Genomic DNA, 17,500 nt, shown 5'->3' with positions numbered 1-17,500 from the left:
AAGTCCATCTGATATTGTGCTTTTACTAAAAATGTCTGTGTCATTTATTATGTCTTTGTCAAACTGAGTGAGTGAGCGTGGCACCCTCTTAACCACCCATTCGTTTGACTTTTTTTTTTTATGTGCTGCTGTTTGCTCTGTAGAAATTCAGCCCTGGCAACCCTTTTTACCTTTTTTCGTTTTTCCATCCTCTCCCTGTTTCACACGCTCTCTCTCTTTCCCTGTCTCTCTCTCTCATACACAGAGACCCACACACGCTCTCTCTCTTTCCCTGTCTCTCTCTCTCTCATACACAGAGACCCACACACGCTCTCTCTCTTTCCCTGTCTGTCTCTCTCTCATACACAGAGACCCACACACGCTCTCTCTCTTTCCCTGTCACTCTCTCTCTCTCTCATACACAGAGAGACCCACAAACGCTCTCTCTCTTTCCCTGTTTCTCTCTCTCTCATACACAGAGAGACCCACACACGTTCTCTTTATTTCTTTTTCTCTGGGCTACTTCACCAGTCTTCCCCCTCTCCCTCTCTAATCGCGGGGGTACGGGGTTTTGGTGCTTCTCTCGGCCCAGTGTGCGTGTGGGTTGTTAGGGAGGAGGCCAAACTCACAGATTGTTAGAGCAGCCTCTGGTTTTGCTGTTGCCCTCCTCCTCCCCTCCTCTTCCCCTCTTCCCCTCCTCCTCCCCTCCTCCCCCCTCTGCCCCATTCGTTTTTATTGAATTGGAAGCTCATTTCTTCCACCAGTGCAATAAAAATAAGTTCCCCCACTCTCCCACGACTTGCAGTAATCATGTCTCACTTCTTGCGTCTGTGTTTGTTTATTCATTTCTCCTCTTTTTTTCCCCTCCTCTATTATTTTCTCTTCTGTTCCCACCAACACCAGGTAGTCTGGCCCTGTGCCTCATCCCATTGTTGCCCAGGCGTGTGTCTGTGTGTCTGTGTGTCTGTGTGTGTGTCTATGTCTGTGTCTGTGTGTGTGTGTGTGTGTGTGTGTGTGTGTTTGTGTGTGTGTAACCAATAGGATTTTAGCATGAGTCTCTTTTAGCAGAGCTGCAGGATACACCCCAGCTAGTGTTCTTGCCTACCAGGCCTATCGGGACTCAGCCAAGGAGGATGTGTGTGTGTGTGTGTGTGTCTGTGTCTGTGTGTGTGTGTGTGTCTGTGTCTGTGTGTGTGTGTGCGGAAGGGGCTTGTGAGGTGAGATTGAGCTCTGCAAATCATCCTGCAAAGGAAACTGATGAATGCCTCTTTGGTCTGAGATTAGACTTGTGATTCTGCAGATCAGTCGGGGTTCTGCACATTCTTGTGGTGTGTGTCAGTGTGACTGTGTGTGTGTCTGTACACGATAGTGAGTGTAGGAAGGTGTGGTACCTGTGCGGGTGTGTGTTTTAGTTGTTCAACATCTGGCCAGGAAGAGAAAGGATAACACATTACGCACACAAAACACTTGTCTCTCAGAGGGAGCTTCGGGGGTTTCTTCACCTAGGGACCTCATTATTCTTATCCCAGCTTATGATCATCCACAAGCAACCAATCACAGCCCACACCGTCGGCGTGAGCCAATAGCGTAGGTCACGGGTCAGAGTGCGCACATTTTTTCCTCAGACTGCCCAGTTGCTCAGCGCCATCCCAGTTCCTCGTCTTCCTACGTTCTTTTCAAACAATCGCTCCTTTTTTCTCCCGCTGCTCCTTGGCTTCTTGTTTTCCCCAAATCAGGGGCCATGTGCTCCAGAGATCACAGGGGCTAAGGAGAGATCCAGAAGTTTCCGAGGCCTGGTCTGTCTCTCCGTCTCTTTCTCCCTCTCTCATTTGAAAGGGGTTTTGTGAGGATTCAGGGCTTCATACTCTCCTGTGAACAATTCCCCCAATCAGGGATCAGTTTTTCCAGCCCTCTATGCCAGCGTTACTAAAGGGCAGATTGTGTGTGTGTGTGTGTGTGTGTGTGTGTGTGTGTGTGTGTGTGTGTGTGTGTGTGTGTGTGTGTGTGTGTGTGTGTGTGCGCCTATATTTGAACTTCTCAGTATTTGGCACGAAAACACTACACTTTACCAGTCTGGTATATTTTTGATGACCTGAATGACCAGTGGGGTCGAGTGTGTGTGTATGTGTGTGTGTGTCTTGTGATCTCCATGCAAAAGCAGAACAGGTGACCCAAGGCAAGCGAGAACGAGAGGAGCAAACAGAAGTGAGCAGCGAAATGAGAGCAGGTACTTTCACTTCCTGTCTGCTTCCTCCTCCTCTACCTCCGCTTCTTACTCATCATCACCACCATTATCAACATCAATCATCAGCCATTATCAATCTTCTTCTTCTTCTTCTTCCTCCTCTTCTTCTTTTCTTCTTCTGCTTCTTCTCTGTAACACTTATCCACCCCTCTGTTTGCATTGCAAACCCTGAGTGTTCTGACCTGTACAAGTGGAGGTGGAGAGGACTCCCATGATTCAATACGAAACCCCCCACCCCCTCACTCTACGCCCCACCTCTCTCTCTCTCTCTCTCTCTCTCTCTCTCCCTCTCTCTCTGTATCTCCGTCCATCTTTCACCCTCCTTCCCTCCCTTTATCTTCATGCACTCCATCTGTCTCTCCTCCTGTTTTATATTTGCCTTTGTTTACGCTCTCAGTCGAGCCGTGTTTCAGTGCTTCCCAACACTTAAAAGCTCCGTAATGAGCCTTTAGAGTTTACAAATGACCCGCCTCCGTTTGCGCTCCATAACTAGCCCCTGATCCATGGCTGCTGTTGAATGCGATCACGTCAGGACCTGAAGGCTTATCCAGCACATGTTTTGTGGCTGTCTTTGCTGTGTGTGTTGTTCTGTGTAAAAGAGGATCTGGGCTTGATCACCGTGATGGGAATTCCCAGTGAGAATAGCGAACCTGAGCAGACATCAGGGCCTAAAGGGCCGCTCTCTTTGTGTATTTTTTGGCTCTCTCTCTCTCTCTCTTTGTCTCTTTTTTATCTCTCTCTCTCTCTCTCTTTCTTGCTCATCATTTAGCCATCCATCACTCTTTGTGTCCTCTCTTGCTGTCTGTCAATTTATTTCTTCCCCTTTTCTCTCTCCATTCCATTTCATCATCTATCCATCTCTTCCCCTGTGTCCTTTGTCTCATTTGCCCTGTGTGTGTGCATCTGTGTGTGTCTGTGTGTGTGTGTGTGTGTGTGTGTGTGTGTGTGGTGTGTGTGTGTGTGTGTGTCTGTCTGTCTGTCTGTCTCTGTGTGTGTGTGTGTGAGTGTGTGCATCCTTGTAAGTCGCTTTGGATAAAAGTGTCTGCTAAATGTAAATGTATGTGTGTGTGTGTGTGTTTATAGGTCTGTTTCAATCATTTGATGATCTCAAGGTGTGTCCCTGCAGATGGCCTGAGGCGTTGTCAATTCACAAAAACACACAAACACACACACACACACAGATCCCCCCCTTGTGAGATTGATTATGGGCATCCAGTGCTGAAATCCTCACTGAAATAAAACAGACACGCAGGTTTCAGGGAAAAGAAATTAGGGATAAAATAGATTTAGATGTGAAAGACTGCAGTCTATGTTTGTTTATGAGAGAGACAGAGAGAGAGAGAGACTGTGTATGTGTGTGTGTGTGTGTGTGTGTGTGTGGATAACCCCGTCTTCTCACATGTTCACTGATTACATGCAGACGTTTGACAGAGGATCTGACCCCAGGGGGGATCCAGGGGTTCACTTTAAATGACAACGACAAACATCAAGTGCAACTCAAAGCAGATGTCTGGAAGTCACCATTTGGATTACTCACTGGGCATGTGCTCATGAATACATTATATAAGATAAAAGGTTTCAGGTGTGTGCGTGTGTGTGTGTGTGTGTGTGTGTGTGTGTGTGTGTGTGTGTGTGTGTGTGTGTGTGTGTGTGTGTGTGTGTGTGTGTGTGTGTGTGTGTGTGTGTGTGTGTGTGTGTCTGTGTGTGTGTGTGGTAGGTAAATCCATAACATCATACAGATGGACTGTAAACAAGAGAATTGCCTCCCTCGTCTGTACCGGTCTTCTCTGTTGATTTGTCGAACTAAGAGCCGATTTGTCCAATTTGGAATTGGCAGCCCCCTGACTGACTTCCCTGTTGCCATAGCGATGTGGTGATGATCTGGTCCGGTTAGACCTAATGGTGCCACTTCACCCACAGTTGGCTCACAGCTGTCTGCAGTCTGACAAAAGAGGATGGGTAGTGGTACACACACACACACACACACACACACACACGCTTGCACTGTCATTCAAACTGAAAACACAGGTAAGATTCACAGAAATCAAATCACTTTAACTGAAAACACACACGTGATTCACAGAAATCGCAACATCACTTTAACTGAAAACACACGCGTGATTCACAGAAATCGCAACATCACTTTAAACAACACCCATCTCTTCTTCTCTTTCTTCCTCTCTTTCCTTTGCTCTCCCTCCATGCTGACGTGTCCCCTATTGCATCCCCACGTGTGGAAACATCCCCTCTCAGAGCAACATGCTGTGATTTATCACACACTACTCACTTGCTGTTTGGCTTGAGAGTGACAGACTTGAGTTTTGCTGGACATTGTCGATCGGTTTATGAAGGCACGGCACGGACAGTTTCCCCTCAGCCGCAGGGTCAGCGCACATGGAAGTTTCCGTTGGATTAGCGGTGATTATTTGCGTGAATTTGCTCTGTCATAACACAATCACGGAATCTTGCAGCCGTTTGTTTGTCTAAGGGGGGGGGGAGGCCTGTTTTCGGAGATAATTGCATCATCTGACAATCATGTGTTTCATCACTGCTCCAAACAAGCAAGTTTGTGGAGAGAACAGATTGCGTTGTGCTTACACACACGCACAGGCATATGTACACACACAGACACACACACACACACACGCACAGGCATATGTACACACACAGACACACTTATGCAAACAGCACATGCTGCATTGTGCACATAACGGAACATAGGATTTCAGGACTCACTCATTCTTTGATCGGTTTTGCAGTTGTGTAAATATTTACTAGACATGCACTCATATTCTGTTTACACACACACACACACACACACACACACACTCACACACACCGAAATGCAAACCTACAGACAAAATACAATCAAAACGTATTTTATTTTAAACTTTTTATTCTGCTATTTTATTTAGTTACGCAATCCAATAGAGCCCCCTTCTGTCTATCTATCTTTATCTCCCTTTCCCTCTCCCCGTTAATTGACTGCATACACACACATACACACACACACATGCACACACACATACACAGAATGGATTTGACTTCTAAGTGCTCTGACTTCTCTCTTTCCCTCGGGTTGGCAGAGAGGTGCAGTCAGGGACCGGAGGCCATGGTGGAGGCTGTGAGAGAGGGTGGACCTAGTCTCATGTGTCCTCATGTGGTGTTTTTGACTCCTCTCTGTCCCCCTGTGGTCCAGTTTCTCATCTCATCCCCCACCACCTCTCTGAATCTGGACGAGGGAGAGGGAGGAGGAGATGTACAAATTATATGAAAGATGTGAATAAGAAGCACAAAACTCATTGCCAATGACAGCAGTCATTCATTTTTTTTGCAGGGGTCAATATAAAGAAATATCAGTTGGGGTGGCCCATTTTAGGTATCATTGGGGTTTCATCAATATTTCTACTCTTATTGATATAGTACTCTTTATCGGTTCGGTTCTGTATCAATACTCCTATCGACTTTTGTCCTGCATATTGAGATAATGTCCCACATTTTCATTGCTCATCTGGTTTTTAAATGTCAGAAATAAGAACACAGGGATGCGTTCTTTTACCCGCCTGGCACATGAGCTGGTTAGGCATAGTTTCTACTCTATTTAATAGCGCTATGCCAAAAGCAGCACCCTGGCTCATATAAATGCAACATAGCCAAGCTTTTCTAAACTCCTGGCTTTCATCCAGTGGCTGAGAAGAGAGCGGTGAAGGCACATTTGGTCAGGGGTACAACTTGAAAGACTTGAGCTACATGATGTCTGCTGCCTTCCTTCAGGACACTTGCCTTTGATGGGCCTGTACTGACCAATGTATGTGGATGCCTGTCAATAATAATAGGCTACACTGCAAAATTGGTGTGCGTTTGGGATGACAAACAGCACGGGGCAAAAGCTGTAGCCTGTTTCTTTTATGGCCTAACTGGTGTGCTGTGGAATCGACAAAGAGGGCAAAGTGAAGGTGCCAAATGGCAGACTAGCATTTTTTCTTATTCAGTCAGATAGACATGATATCAGTGTTAGGATAGTTCTCAGCGCTGGTCTGTTCACACCATCAGTGATGTGTTCTATCACAGTTCAGTCATATTATTTAGTTTACAGCTGAAAAAAAAACACATTAACACATTAATACTGGATTTTGGTACCTATTAGGGGACACACCCTGGATTGTCCCTTTCCTCTCATCTCTCTCTCTCTCTTTCTCTCTCTCTCTCTCTCACAGACACACACACACACACACACACACACACACACACACACAGAGACATTTCTCCCTCTCATCATTTTTCAGCGTTTTGTCTTTCTGGCGGGAGTATGCAACATTATTCATTTCCTCCCCCCGCTCCCCCGTGGTGCAGGAGGTGCACAGGCCGTGTTTCCTCCTCATTTCAAAACAAACCTGCTTAGAGACGTTTCCAGGGCAGCTCACTCGTTCTCATGCTCGCTCGCTCGCGGCGCAGCCTCCGAGCCCCCCCCCCCCCCCCGGTGACACAGCAACCCCTCTTTCCTCCCGTCTGCCACGGAGCACGGAGGAAACGCTCACATCAGCAGCTGACAAGGCAACAATGGCCGCGTACACAGACAGTGAGCTCTTTTGCTAAAAAAAACGCACAGGTTTCTCACACACACACACACACACACACACACATATACAGACTCATACACACACACAGTTTCTCTCTCACACACACACAAACACACACAGCCTCTCTCTCTCTCTCTCTCTCTTTCACACAAACACAAAGGTACTGTCACTGTATATTACTCTCAAACCAGCTAACAGCTGTTTTGTCTCTGAGTGTGGCTTTATGTTTGATTACTGGGAGACTAATGATTTTTAGGGAAGTGGCATTTCGTAAGTACATTCCGGAATTCAAATGATGTGTGTATGTGTGTATGTGTGTGTATATTATTGTCCTCCATCAGTGTCTTGAGCCATTCCAATATGCTCACTCTTATCTCTCCTCCTGCCACAATGAGGGAACGCTATTGATCTGGCCACAAAATGCTCTTGCTCAAATGTGTTGTGAGGATAATAGGGATAATGGCATATTTCGAGAGGAAATTTGGCCTCCCTGGCTTCCATCCGAGCTGTTCTGCGGTGGCTAAATTGCATGATGCCCACTCTGTTGACTCTGATTGGACGATTAGATGAAGAAGCCTCATTGCTTGGGAAGCAGGATCTATGTAAACGAATGGCCTGGTCTTAATAGGTACCAGCAGCAGATGACACACACTCACACACACACACACACACACACACACACACACACACACACACACACACACATACACACACACACACATTCCATTACGGATGACTCATAGGTCAGGCCCTTACCATGCTCTGAAACGGGCACAAGAGGAAATCGTGCTGTGTGTGTGTGCATGTGTGAGCAAATGTGCATCTGTGCACTTGCCTGCAAACAAAGCAAGTGCCATTCAGAAATATTTTTATTTACTGTAGGTTTCTCCACCTATCACACCTGACCTAATATGTGATGTCAATGTGAATGTCACTCTTTCAGTCACCCACCCGCTCACACACTGCTGCCAGAGTTACCAGAGGTCACATCAAGTCCTCCCAGCATCCTTCCCTTCACAATTATCAAAATCAGCGCAACCACTTAACACTACTCTCCATGGCTGATGTCTGAGACTGATGTCACGTACTGGACATCGCCGCCACCACCACCACCACCACCACCACCTCTGTCCACTCTGGACTGATAAGGACTCTGGCGTATTTTTTGGGACTGGGGGGGTTGAGGCATGAGTGGGGGGGTTGGAGGATGGGACCAGCTGGCAGGGAGTGGCGCAGGATTGAGTTATTGCAGAGAGCCCACAGAGAGGTGGAGCTCAATAGTGTGTGTGTGTGTGTGTGTGTGTGTGTGTGTGTGTGTGTGTGTGTGTGTGTGTGTGTGTGTGTGTGTGTGTGTGTGTGTGTGTGTGTGTGTGTGTGTGTGTGTGTGTGTGTGTGTGTTTTAAAGCATATATTGTGCCTAAGAGAATTTATTTTTCCTCAAGATTTTCTCAGCAGTGCAGTGCTGATCCTTTTGGCTGTGGAGCTGCTCTCTCCGGTTTTTCTTTCACTCTCTCCCTCTCTCTCTTCATCTCTCTGTCTCTCCCTCTCTCTGTCTCACTCTCACTCTGACATACACTTACATAAACACAAACTCATGCATATGCGCACAGACACACACACACACACACACACACACACACACAGGTACATCTTAACACTTCCTCCCTCTGGCCTGAGACTCAGTCTTAAGCTGAGGTGGCACACATCACGCAGCAACTGTGTGTGTGTGTGGGGGGGGGGGGGGGGTGGGGGACTTGAGAGGGACAGAGGCTTTGATCTTGGCGAGGCTGTGGACACCATTATAACAGCACTGCGACGCTCCCGACCCAGTCTGAGTCGCGTGTGCGTGTGCGTGTGTGCGTGTGCGTGTGCGTGTGTGTGTGTGTGTGTGTGTGTGAGAGAGAGAGAGAGAGATGTGATAGACATGATAGAGTATGAGAGATGTACTTGCATGTCTGTGTGTATGCATAGGACTGTGTGATTGTAGTACAGGATTCAGATAATTGTCACACTGATAATAATTGTCACTCAATCTGATTTTCCCTCGGTCCTACTCATACAATGTATGTGTGTGTGTCTGTGTGTCTCTGTGTGTGTGTACAAATGTGCATGCCTAAGTGTGTGTTTTCACCACTGGATTCAGATAATAGTCACTGTAATAGTGATTTTTATTCAGATCTACTTGAGCAGCAGCATGCATGTGTGTGTGCACGCTCCTGGATCTGTGTGTTCTGTGTCTGTGTTTAGACTGGATTTGTAAGTTGTTTTTTGATTGCTGCTCTTTTTAGTTGATTACTAAGCAGGGATTAGTGTTGATGGGTCTTTGCTTCTTGTCTGTGTGTGTGTGTGTGTGTGTGTGTTGTGTGTGTATGTGTTTGTTTGTATATGTATGTGTGTCTGTCTGCGACCGGATCAGCAGCCAGCTAACAACACGAGGATAATCTGTTCCACTCAGCCTAGAAAAGAGACTGCTGAAGGGGTCTCTCTGTGTGTGTGTGTGTGTGTGTGTGTGTGTGTGTGTGTGTGTGGTGTGTGTGTGTGTGTGTGTGTGTGTGTCTGTGTGAGAGAATGAGAGACAGAAAGAGAGAGCAAGAGAGAGAGAACTTTACAGTGTATGTCAGTGTATCACGTCTTAGGCCCTGACCCTGCTATTGGAAGGGGTTGTGGGGGATATGTGTTGTAGGATGAAGTTGATGACCATCAAGTATAGAATGATGCCATCTGGATTATGAAGTCAGAAGTCAGCCATCTTACTGCTTACTGATGATTACTTCAGAAATCCTTAGTGATATGGATTAACTGTGACAACAGCAGAAATCCGTGAGCCTTTGTATTACATTGATGATCAGGATTAGGACGACGTGAACGGCTACGGTCAGGAGGATCATAATGATATTGATGATACGAGGGAGCGTTCCTGTGACACAGCTTGTCTTAATGGGATTGAAATAGAGGACATTGATTAGGGTTGTAGTAATGATGATGGAGAGGCAGGAGAGAGAATAGTAATTATAAAGCACATTTGAATTGATTATAACATTTAGTAAATGGACATGAACAAGGTAATTGTGTTGGTAATGATGATTGTAGTAATACTGTTGTTTATTATGGGACTGATATGGCTACCATTGTTACTGATGCTAGTAGTTGTGTTACTAAGGATGATACTGCTGCTGATGCTAGTAGTTGTGTTACTAAGGGTGCTACTGCTGCTGATGCTAGTAGTTGTGTTACTAAGGGTGCTACTGATGCTAGTAGTTGTGTTACTAAGGATGATGCTGAGGCTAGTAATTGTGTTACTAAGGGTGCTACTGATGCTAGTAGTTGTGTTACTAAGGGTGCTGCTGATGCTGGTGCCAACTGGGGGTTGCTGTGGGCTCCTGATGACCTCAGTGAGAGCGGGCCACTCCATCCCACTGTTGGGATTTCCTGGGGAGTCGGGTGGCAGATAGCCTTTCCTCTCCTGAGAAACCTGAGAGCGGCACACACCAAGAGCCCCTGCGGGCAGACGATGAGCTCACCACACACACACACACACACACACACACACACACACACACACACAGACACAGACCACACAGACACACACACACACATACACACACACGCATACACACACACACACACACACACACACAGACACAGACACACAGACACACACACACACACACCTAGTGTTTGTGCACACATGCACACATAAACTTTTATTGTCTCTGTCCTTATTCAAGTCTCCTTTCTTTTTTCTTTTCTCCTTTTCAACAATTACAGCTTTGGAGCCTCTATTCAACAGGCTATTCATCTTTCTTTGTGTGGCTTGTGGTCAATCTTTCATCCTCCCATTGAGCATGAACAAGCATGAACACACCCAGTATTGTGTAGGCCTATCTAGTGGCTCCCATAAAGCTCTCCTTCTGGCTTGTAAAAACACACCCCCGTGTCGCTGTAAGTGGAGGTGGCTGACAACAGTGCCGTGTGATGTGTGTTTGTATGTGTGTGTGTGTCTGTGTGTGTGTCGTGATGCTGTTTTATTCATGAAAACCCTGCGGTACATCTGCTCTGCCTTTCAGTCCCTTTTTATTCTGGCTTGACTGCTCACCGGCCAACTCTCAACAGCACCGGCAGCAGTGGCTCTCTGTCTGTCTGTGTCTCTCTCTCTCTCTCTCTCTCTCTCTCTCTCTCTCTCTCTCTCTCTCTGCACCCGGAGCACGGGATGCCAGCCGCACTCTCTCGACCCCTCCCTCCTCTCAGACTCATCACATCACAGGTGCATGGAGGCTATGTCGAAAGAGAATGTGTATCTGCCATTCCCGTCATGAGCACAAAAACAAAACAAAAATATTGAACAATTTTCACTGGGGTAGAAAAAACCCTTCAGAAGGTGAAATCACAGTTTTTTTGTCAAACAGTCTGGGATGAAACATTTTGTTTTGTCTGTTGTCAGTGTTGCTGTTTGTTTGTTTGTTTGTGTTGTCTTTGTATTCATTCCTGCTTTCATCTCCGTCTCCGACTGGCTGACGACGTGAGAGGGTTTTGATTGGGATGCACCCCAACCACAGACGCAGAGACAGCGACAGACATCAATACGCTACTAAAATTCAGCCACCGTCATTTTCTCTCTCATTTCAGAGACTGCGAAGGGAGCGAGTGTCCTCAGACGGCTGAGAAATGACAATCAGGATGCCATTTAAATCCGCAATAATGGACCTCTCAGTGGTCTAGGAGTGATTAGAGGCTGCTGTTTGGTGACTTTAAGAAATGGGAGAATTGCTTTTTCACCAGTGAAGAGAGGGTCATTTACCTTTCCAATGTAACTAGACCGCGGAAGCTTTTGTTGGCGTTGCGAAAGTGTCGTTGTGCACTTGGAGATGAGCCGCAGTTTTGTATTATTTCTTTTAAATGTCACTTGTCTGGGGTGATTTGAAGCCCACGCCCTGTTTTGAAAACTCATTCTCCCCCTTGTGCTCAGCGGGGCTTTTGACGAAACGTTTACCGTTTGTCCTTTCAGAAATGGCCTCCTAGAGCGTGACATTTATTCTCATTCCCTGTGTGACAAAAAAGGCGTCCTTGTCCTCTTTGAGTTTGCCAGTGCAGTCGTGCGCAGTGAGCCGCTGTCCCTTGTTTTCTTCAGCAAATGGGATCTGACAGATGACTGTCTGCGTTTGGACCCTTTAATTTGGATCCGTCAGGGTGACATTAGGGTTAGTGTGTATAACCTCTCAGTGTGGTCAGATGTGCCTTCAACGGTGACACATTAGGCTGTGTCTTTATTTCAACTTGACACCTTTTTTTTTTAAGGTCAAAAGGTTACTACTGGACCCAGTAGTGTCTTGGATTTGTGTTGTCATGGAGATGGACAGTGTGTCATGTTGTTGGCACTGACTGGAGTCTGGCCTTGTGGTTAGTACTGACTGGCATGCATGGATGAGGTGTGCTGATTGGCTACTTTGCAGCACTCGACCCCAGTGGTCATTCAGGTCATCAAAAATATACCAGACTAGTGAAGTGTAGTGTTTTCGTGCCAAATACTGAGAAGTTCAAATATAGACACACACACACAGACACACACACACATACACACACCACACACACACACACACACACACACACACACACACACACACACACACACACACACATACAGAGCGAGAGAGAGAGCGAAAGGGAGTCTCCCTGGCACCCATCCACCATCTCTCTTGCTTTGCTTTCATCATGGCTGCAAACATTAATCATGTAATGTAACATTATCCGTGTCTAATATTTTAAAATGCATTGTGGCCTAGACACCATCTGTCACAGTGCATTGACTTTGTGGTGCCTAAAATTAAGATTTGTCATCATTTATTATGGATATGTTGACTGATTAAGTTAATTAAGCTCTCGGGACAGTAAGTCACAGTGCCAAGAGGCTAATTAAAAATGTCTTAATTAGAGGATGACTACAGCAGGAGATTCATCATGCAAGGGATTTATTTTGGGATGTTAACTTTCTTTTTGATCCAAGCGACTGTGGCCAAGGGACTGCTCCCTCCCACTAATGAGTATGCAGAAGTCATTGTACTTCAGTGGTGTGTGTGTGTGTGTGTGTGTGTGTGTGTGTGTGTGTGTGTGTGTGTGTGTGTGTGTGTGGGTAGAATAGTGTCACGGATTTCCCTTGCTATGTCTGGGAAGGAATAAAAAAAAGTTACAGATGATGAAATAAAAGGGAAGGGTGCACACGTTTGTGTGTGTGTGTGGGTGTGTCTGTCTGTCTGTCTGTCTGTCTGTCTGTCTGTCTGTCTGTGTGTCTGTGTATCTAAGTGGGCATGTGTCTGCAGAAGTGTTTGAGTGTGTGTCTGTCAGTGAGAGTGGAGCCACTGTATCTATCTCTCCCTCTCTCTCTCTCTCTCTCTCTCTCTCTCTCTCTATATATATATATATATATATATATATATATCTCTGAAAGGACCCAGCACATATGCTCTCCAACTTTTGCCCAGGGCAGAGCTGAAGTGCCAATCCTGACCCACCTCCTGGTACTCCGTGTGACCCTGTGTGACCTTGCATGACACCGCGGCAACGGCAGGTGTGGTGAGACTCGTGGAGTGCCCTGCACTTCCTGTCATGTCACTGAGGGGTCAGAGTTGACTCGAGAGTGTGACGTTCAACGGAGGAGGAGGAAGGCAGACATTCCCAAAGTGACCCCTGTTAACCGTAACTCCCCTAGTCCACAAAGGTCATGGCCTGAACACAAACCAGCGCAGCAACGTCCATCCACATTGTGAGTGTTTAAGCAGGAGACATTGTAACAGTCTATCCTGCTGATGCCTCAGTGTTAATTCAACTGAAGCCTGTCACGGTTTTCTGCTGTGGGCTTGAGGCTCTCCCTACACCTCCTGCGCTGCGGTGCTTGAGGTAAAAAAAAAGCCCCTCGTGGTTGAGCAGGTATTTCATCACGTCCGGAGCGCCAAAGTGTGATTTCACGGATGCGTTCAACGCTCCCAGACACTCGAGGAGTCACACCTCCTCCTTTCATCTCGCCCTTCCCATCACAGTGAGGCTGAGTGGTTAGTGCCTTTGAGCTGCTACTGGATGTCGGCGGGATGATGTCGAATCACAGGCCAGACGTCATGCTTGTCGTAGCACTTCATTTTTAACAAGGCCCCTCAGCCGACTGAGCTGCTCGGGAAGGGGTGAGAGTGTGGACAGGCATGGACAGCCATGCATGTACACAGAGTCCACCTGTACAATATACACACTTCACACACTTTCTCACTCTCTCTCTCTCTCTCTCTTTCTCTCTCTCTCTTCAGTACACTGACAACCACAAATACACCAATTCCAGACACACACTCACACACTCACACACTCACACTCAATCACACACATCATTACACTCCATCATATAGTGGGAAACAAGTGGGAGAAGGGGGAGAGAGACAGAATGCTCGAGTTGGAGACAGAATGCTCGAGCTGGAGACAGCGAGTGCGAATGAAAAAGAGGGAAACCATGAGAAGAAAAAGAAAAAACATTTGTGCCATTTTGCTTTTCCATTTTATGGAGCTTTAAGATTGATGTTGTTGAAGGGGGAAGTTGTGAAATGAAGAGGGGATGTCATGTTGTTCTACAGGGTGTTCAGCTCTGTTGGTACTGGGGTAACACTTAACAGGTGCACACATTTTTTTTCTCAAGAGACTTTTCATCTACGAACTCTGTCCTATGGCGAGGTCCGAGAAGTTTCTGATTCTCATAGCTGAGTTGTATCTGTGGACCATATGGCTATCTGTTGTGTAGGAAAGAAAGATTCACGGATGTGGATCAAACCTCTTAAGTGCAAACCTGCGGATTTCTGTCTTGAGTTCTCTCACCGCAGGGCGACCCGCAGTAAAATGAAGTGATGACAGGAAAGAAAAGAGCAGAGGAGGAGCTAAAGTCTGGGTGAGCTCAGAGAGGGGTCGGAGTGCCAGGGGGATTCATACACACACACACACACACACACACACACACACACACACACACACACACACACAGAGAGAGAGAGGGGTCAGAGTGCACAGACACACATACACACAAACACACACACACACACACAGAGAGAGAGAGAGGGGTTGGAGTGCACAGACACACACACATACACACACACACACACACAGAGAGAGAGAGAGAGAGAGAGAGAGAGAGTTGGAGTGCAGGGGGAGTGAAAGTCTGTGTGTGCTCAAAGAGGGGTCGGAGTGCCAGGGGGAGTGCTGGCCCAAGCAGGGATATTCACACACACACACACACACAAACACACACAGCCGCAAACACACACACAAACACACACACAATTCAAGCACACCTGTTTGGCTGCATCGCTGAAGCCTGTTGAATCCACTTGTGCTGAGGCCGACCCGACTCAGCACTCTGGGCTCTGGAAGCGCTCCATGCCAGTGTGCATTTTAGCTAAGTGTGCTAGGTTCTTTTTGTCCACAGACAGCTCATACATTTTTAATTTCCTGATTGCCCCTGAGCCTGTACAATGCTAATTGCGCTGGTTAAACAGCCTCCTCATCAGTGCTCTCAAAGAGATCGCCTGAGCAGGAGCAGATTTATCGGCTGCATAAAACCCATCATAATCAATGGCCGAGTGACGGTAAACACAAACCCTTGCTGTACGAGAACCCAACTTCCAAAAGTTCTGAAACTCCGCTTGCCTGCTTGGAACTATTTGTTTCCGTGACGCACAGAGGTTCTTTCGCCACTCTATCTCCTGCGGTCTCGAATGCTGTCCTTGCTTGGCTGTCCTCACTTCTCACTGGCGGAGAGATCACTGATCTGATCGATAGCTAGATGTCTGCTGAGGAGTGGTATTGATTACCCTGTTAAAACTGGGTAATGGGCCTGAAGAGGAGAACGTTCCCCGCAAAAACCACCACAGCTTTTAAACAGTCTGCCAAACTCAGACTTTATGCATCTCTCGCACAACACTGCATTTTTTCGTGCTCTTCTCATTAAACAAAGACTAATGTTTCTCATCGTCTGCCTAAAATGTAAACAAGTGCTTCTTCTTCAGGTGTATGTTAGCTCTTTTTTGAACGAGTTTAGGTTGGAGAGGTAGTGTGTTTTTCAGTGTGTGTGCGTCTGAGGTCATGTCGCTTCAACACGTCTTCTGTCAGCACCTTCACACAACACACCCTCCGTTTCCTCTGCTGACATAAACTCACCAGTGTTCTGTCTGTTTTTCCCTCTTCTTCCTCTCTTTCTCTCCTCTGTCCCCTTCTCTTCCCCCTCCCTCTCCCTCCCTCTCTCTCCTGACGTAGGTGATGTGGTGGACGTGTACCAGCGGGAGTTCCTGGCCCTGAGGGACCGCCTTCACTCTGCGGAGCAGGAGAACCTGAAGCGCTCCAAAGAGCTCAACCTGGTGCTGGACGAGATCAAGCGGGCCATCGCCGAGAAGCAGGCGCTCCGAGACATCAACCGCACCTGGAGTAGCCTGTCAGGTGAGCGTCCATTACACACACACACACACGCACGCACGCACGCACGCACGCACGCACGCACGCACGCACGCACGCACGCAACAGACATGCATACACAGGCACACACAGGCACACGTGTGCACACACATACAAGCACGCAAATGCATGTGTGCACATGCATAAGCCCACGTGTGCACACACACTCTTGCACTGGCACACACACAGGCACATAGGCACACATACATACACACACACACACACACACACACACACACACACACACAGAGACACCCTGACTGCTTGCTAACCAAGCACGCTGATCCCACCTAAGCTCCTGTTGAGCCTGAACTCACTTTAACCAAATTTGTGTTTCTTCGGAGTATACTCCCTCAATAACACACTTGTCTTCCTTGTCAGACACCTAAATAAAAAATACAAATCCTGTAAAAATAAGGCCTCTAATAAGGCCTGGGAAAACTACCAAAGAACTTCAGATTTATCGAATGAATTAACTCCCGAATTGAAAATGCAGTAATGTCGTTTACAGCCCATTGAAACTCACATTGAGTTGCAGGGGGACGGACATGTGGTGTGTGTGTGTGTGTGTGTGTCTGTGTGTGTGTGCTGGTGGTGTTATAACTGGCTTTTATTTATTTGGTTTCATTAATGTGTTTGGTGCTTGTGCTGTTTGAGAGATTAGAGACTTTTTCGCCTCATGGTTGAATTTCGTTTGCTTTCTGAGGCTTAAATTGATTATTTGGTGTTTGTCTACATTCATTTGTTTGTCGTTTAGCTGTAATGGATTTGTTCATTTGTTTTGTTAGTCTTTTCTCTGTGTGTGTGTGTGTGTATGTTTATTTGTATGTTTGGTTTGTGTGTTTGGGCTTTCTGAATCTCTGTTGTGTGTGTGTTTGTAAATATGTGTATATGTGTGTGTGTATATATATGTGTGTTTGTGTCTCCTCAGATGAGACAAAACTTAAGCTGTGGAATGTGAGCAGCAGTAAGAATGTCCTGCAGCTGCCCAGCATCTTCCACCACCTGCCTCACCTGCTGGCCAAGGAGAGCAGCCTACAGCCTGCTGTGCACATTGGCCAGGGACGCACCGGAGGTGTGTGTGTGTGTGTGTGTGTGTGTGTGTGTGTGTCTGTGTGCTGTGTGCCTGTGTGTCTGTGTGTGTGTGTTGGTGTGTGTGTGTTACTGTGTGTGTTACTGTGTGTGTATGTGAGGGAACTTGGAGGTGGGGTGTATGTCATTGGGT

General features: G+C 46.9%; 1 protein-coding gene across 1 annotated transcript in view; it reads left to right on the top strand.

Annotated features, from left to right (window-relative positions):
* Positions 1-17,500, top strand: part of mgat4b (alpha-1,3-mannosyl-glycoprotein 4-beta-N-acetylglucosaminyltransferase B) — a 114,576-nt gene that overhangs the window by 45,680 nt on the left and 51,396 nt on the right. Inside the window, exons 2-3 of the mRNA XM_031586871.2 lie at positions 16,081-16,260; positions 17,207-17,350. Of these exons, the coding sequence (XP_031442731.1) occupies positions 16,081-16,260; positions 17,207-17,350 (324 nt within the window). The remainder of the gene's footprint in view (positions 1-16,080; positions 16,261-17,206; positions 17,351-17,500) is intronic.

This window comes from Clupea harengus, chromosome 20 (genome assembly GCF_900700415.2).
Source record: "Clupea harengus chromosome 20, Ch_v2.0.2, whole genome shotgun sequence".
Classification (NCBI taxonomy): Eukaryota; Metazoa; Chordata; class Actinopteri; order Clupeiformes; family Clupeidae; genus Clupea; species Clupea harengus.
Note: the sequence above shows the minus strand (reverse complement) of the source record. Positions and strands in the feature narration are given on the sequence as shown.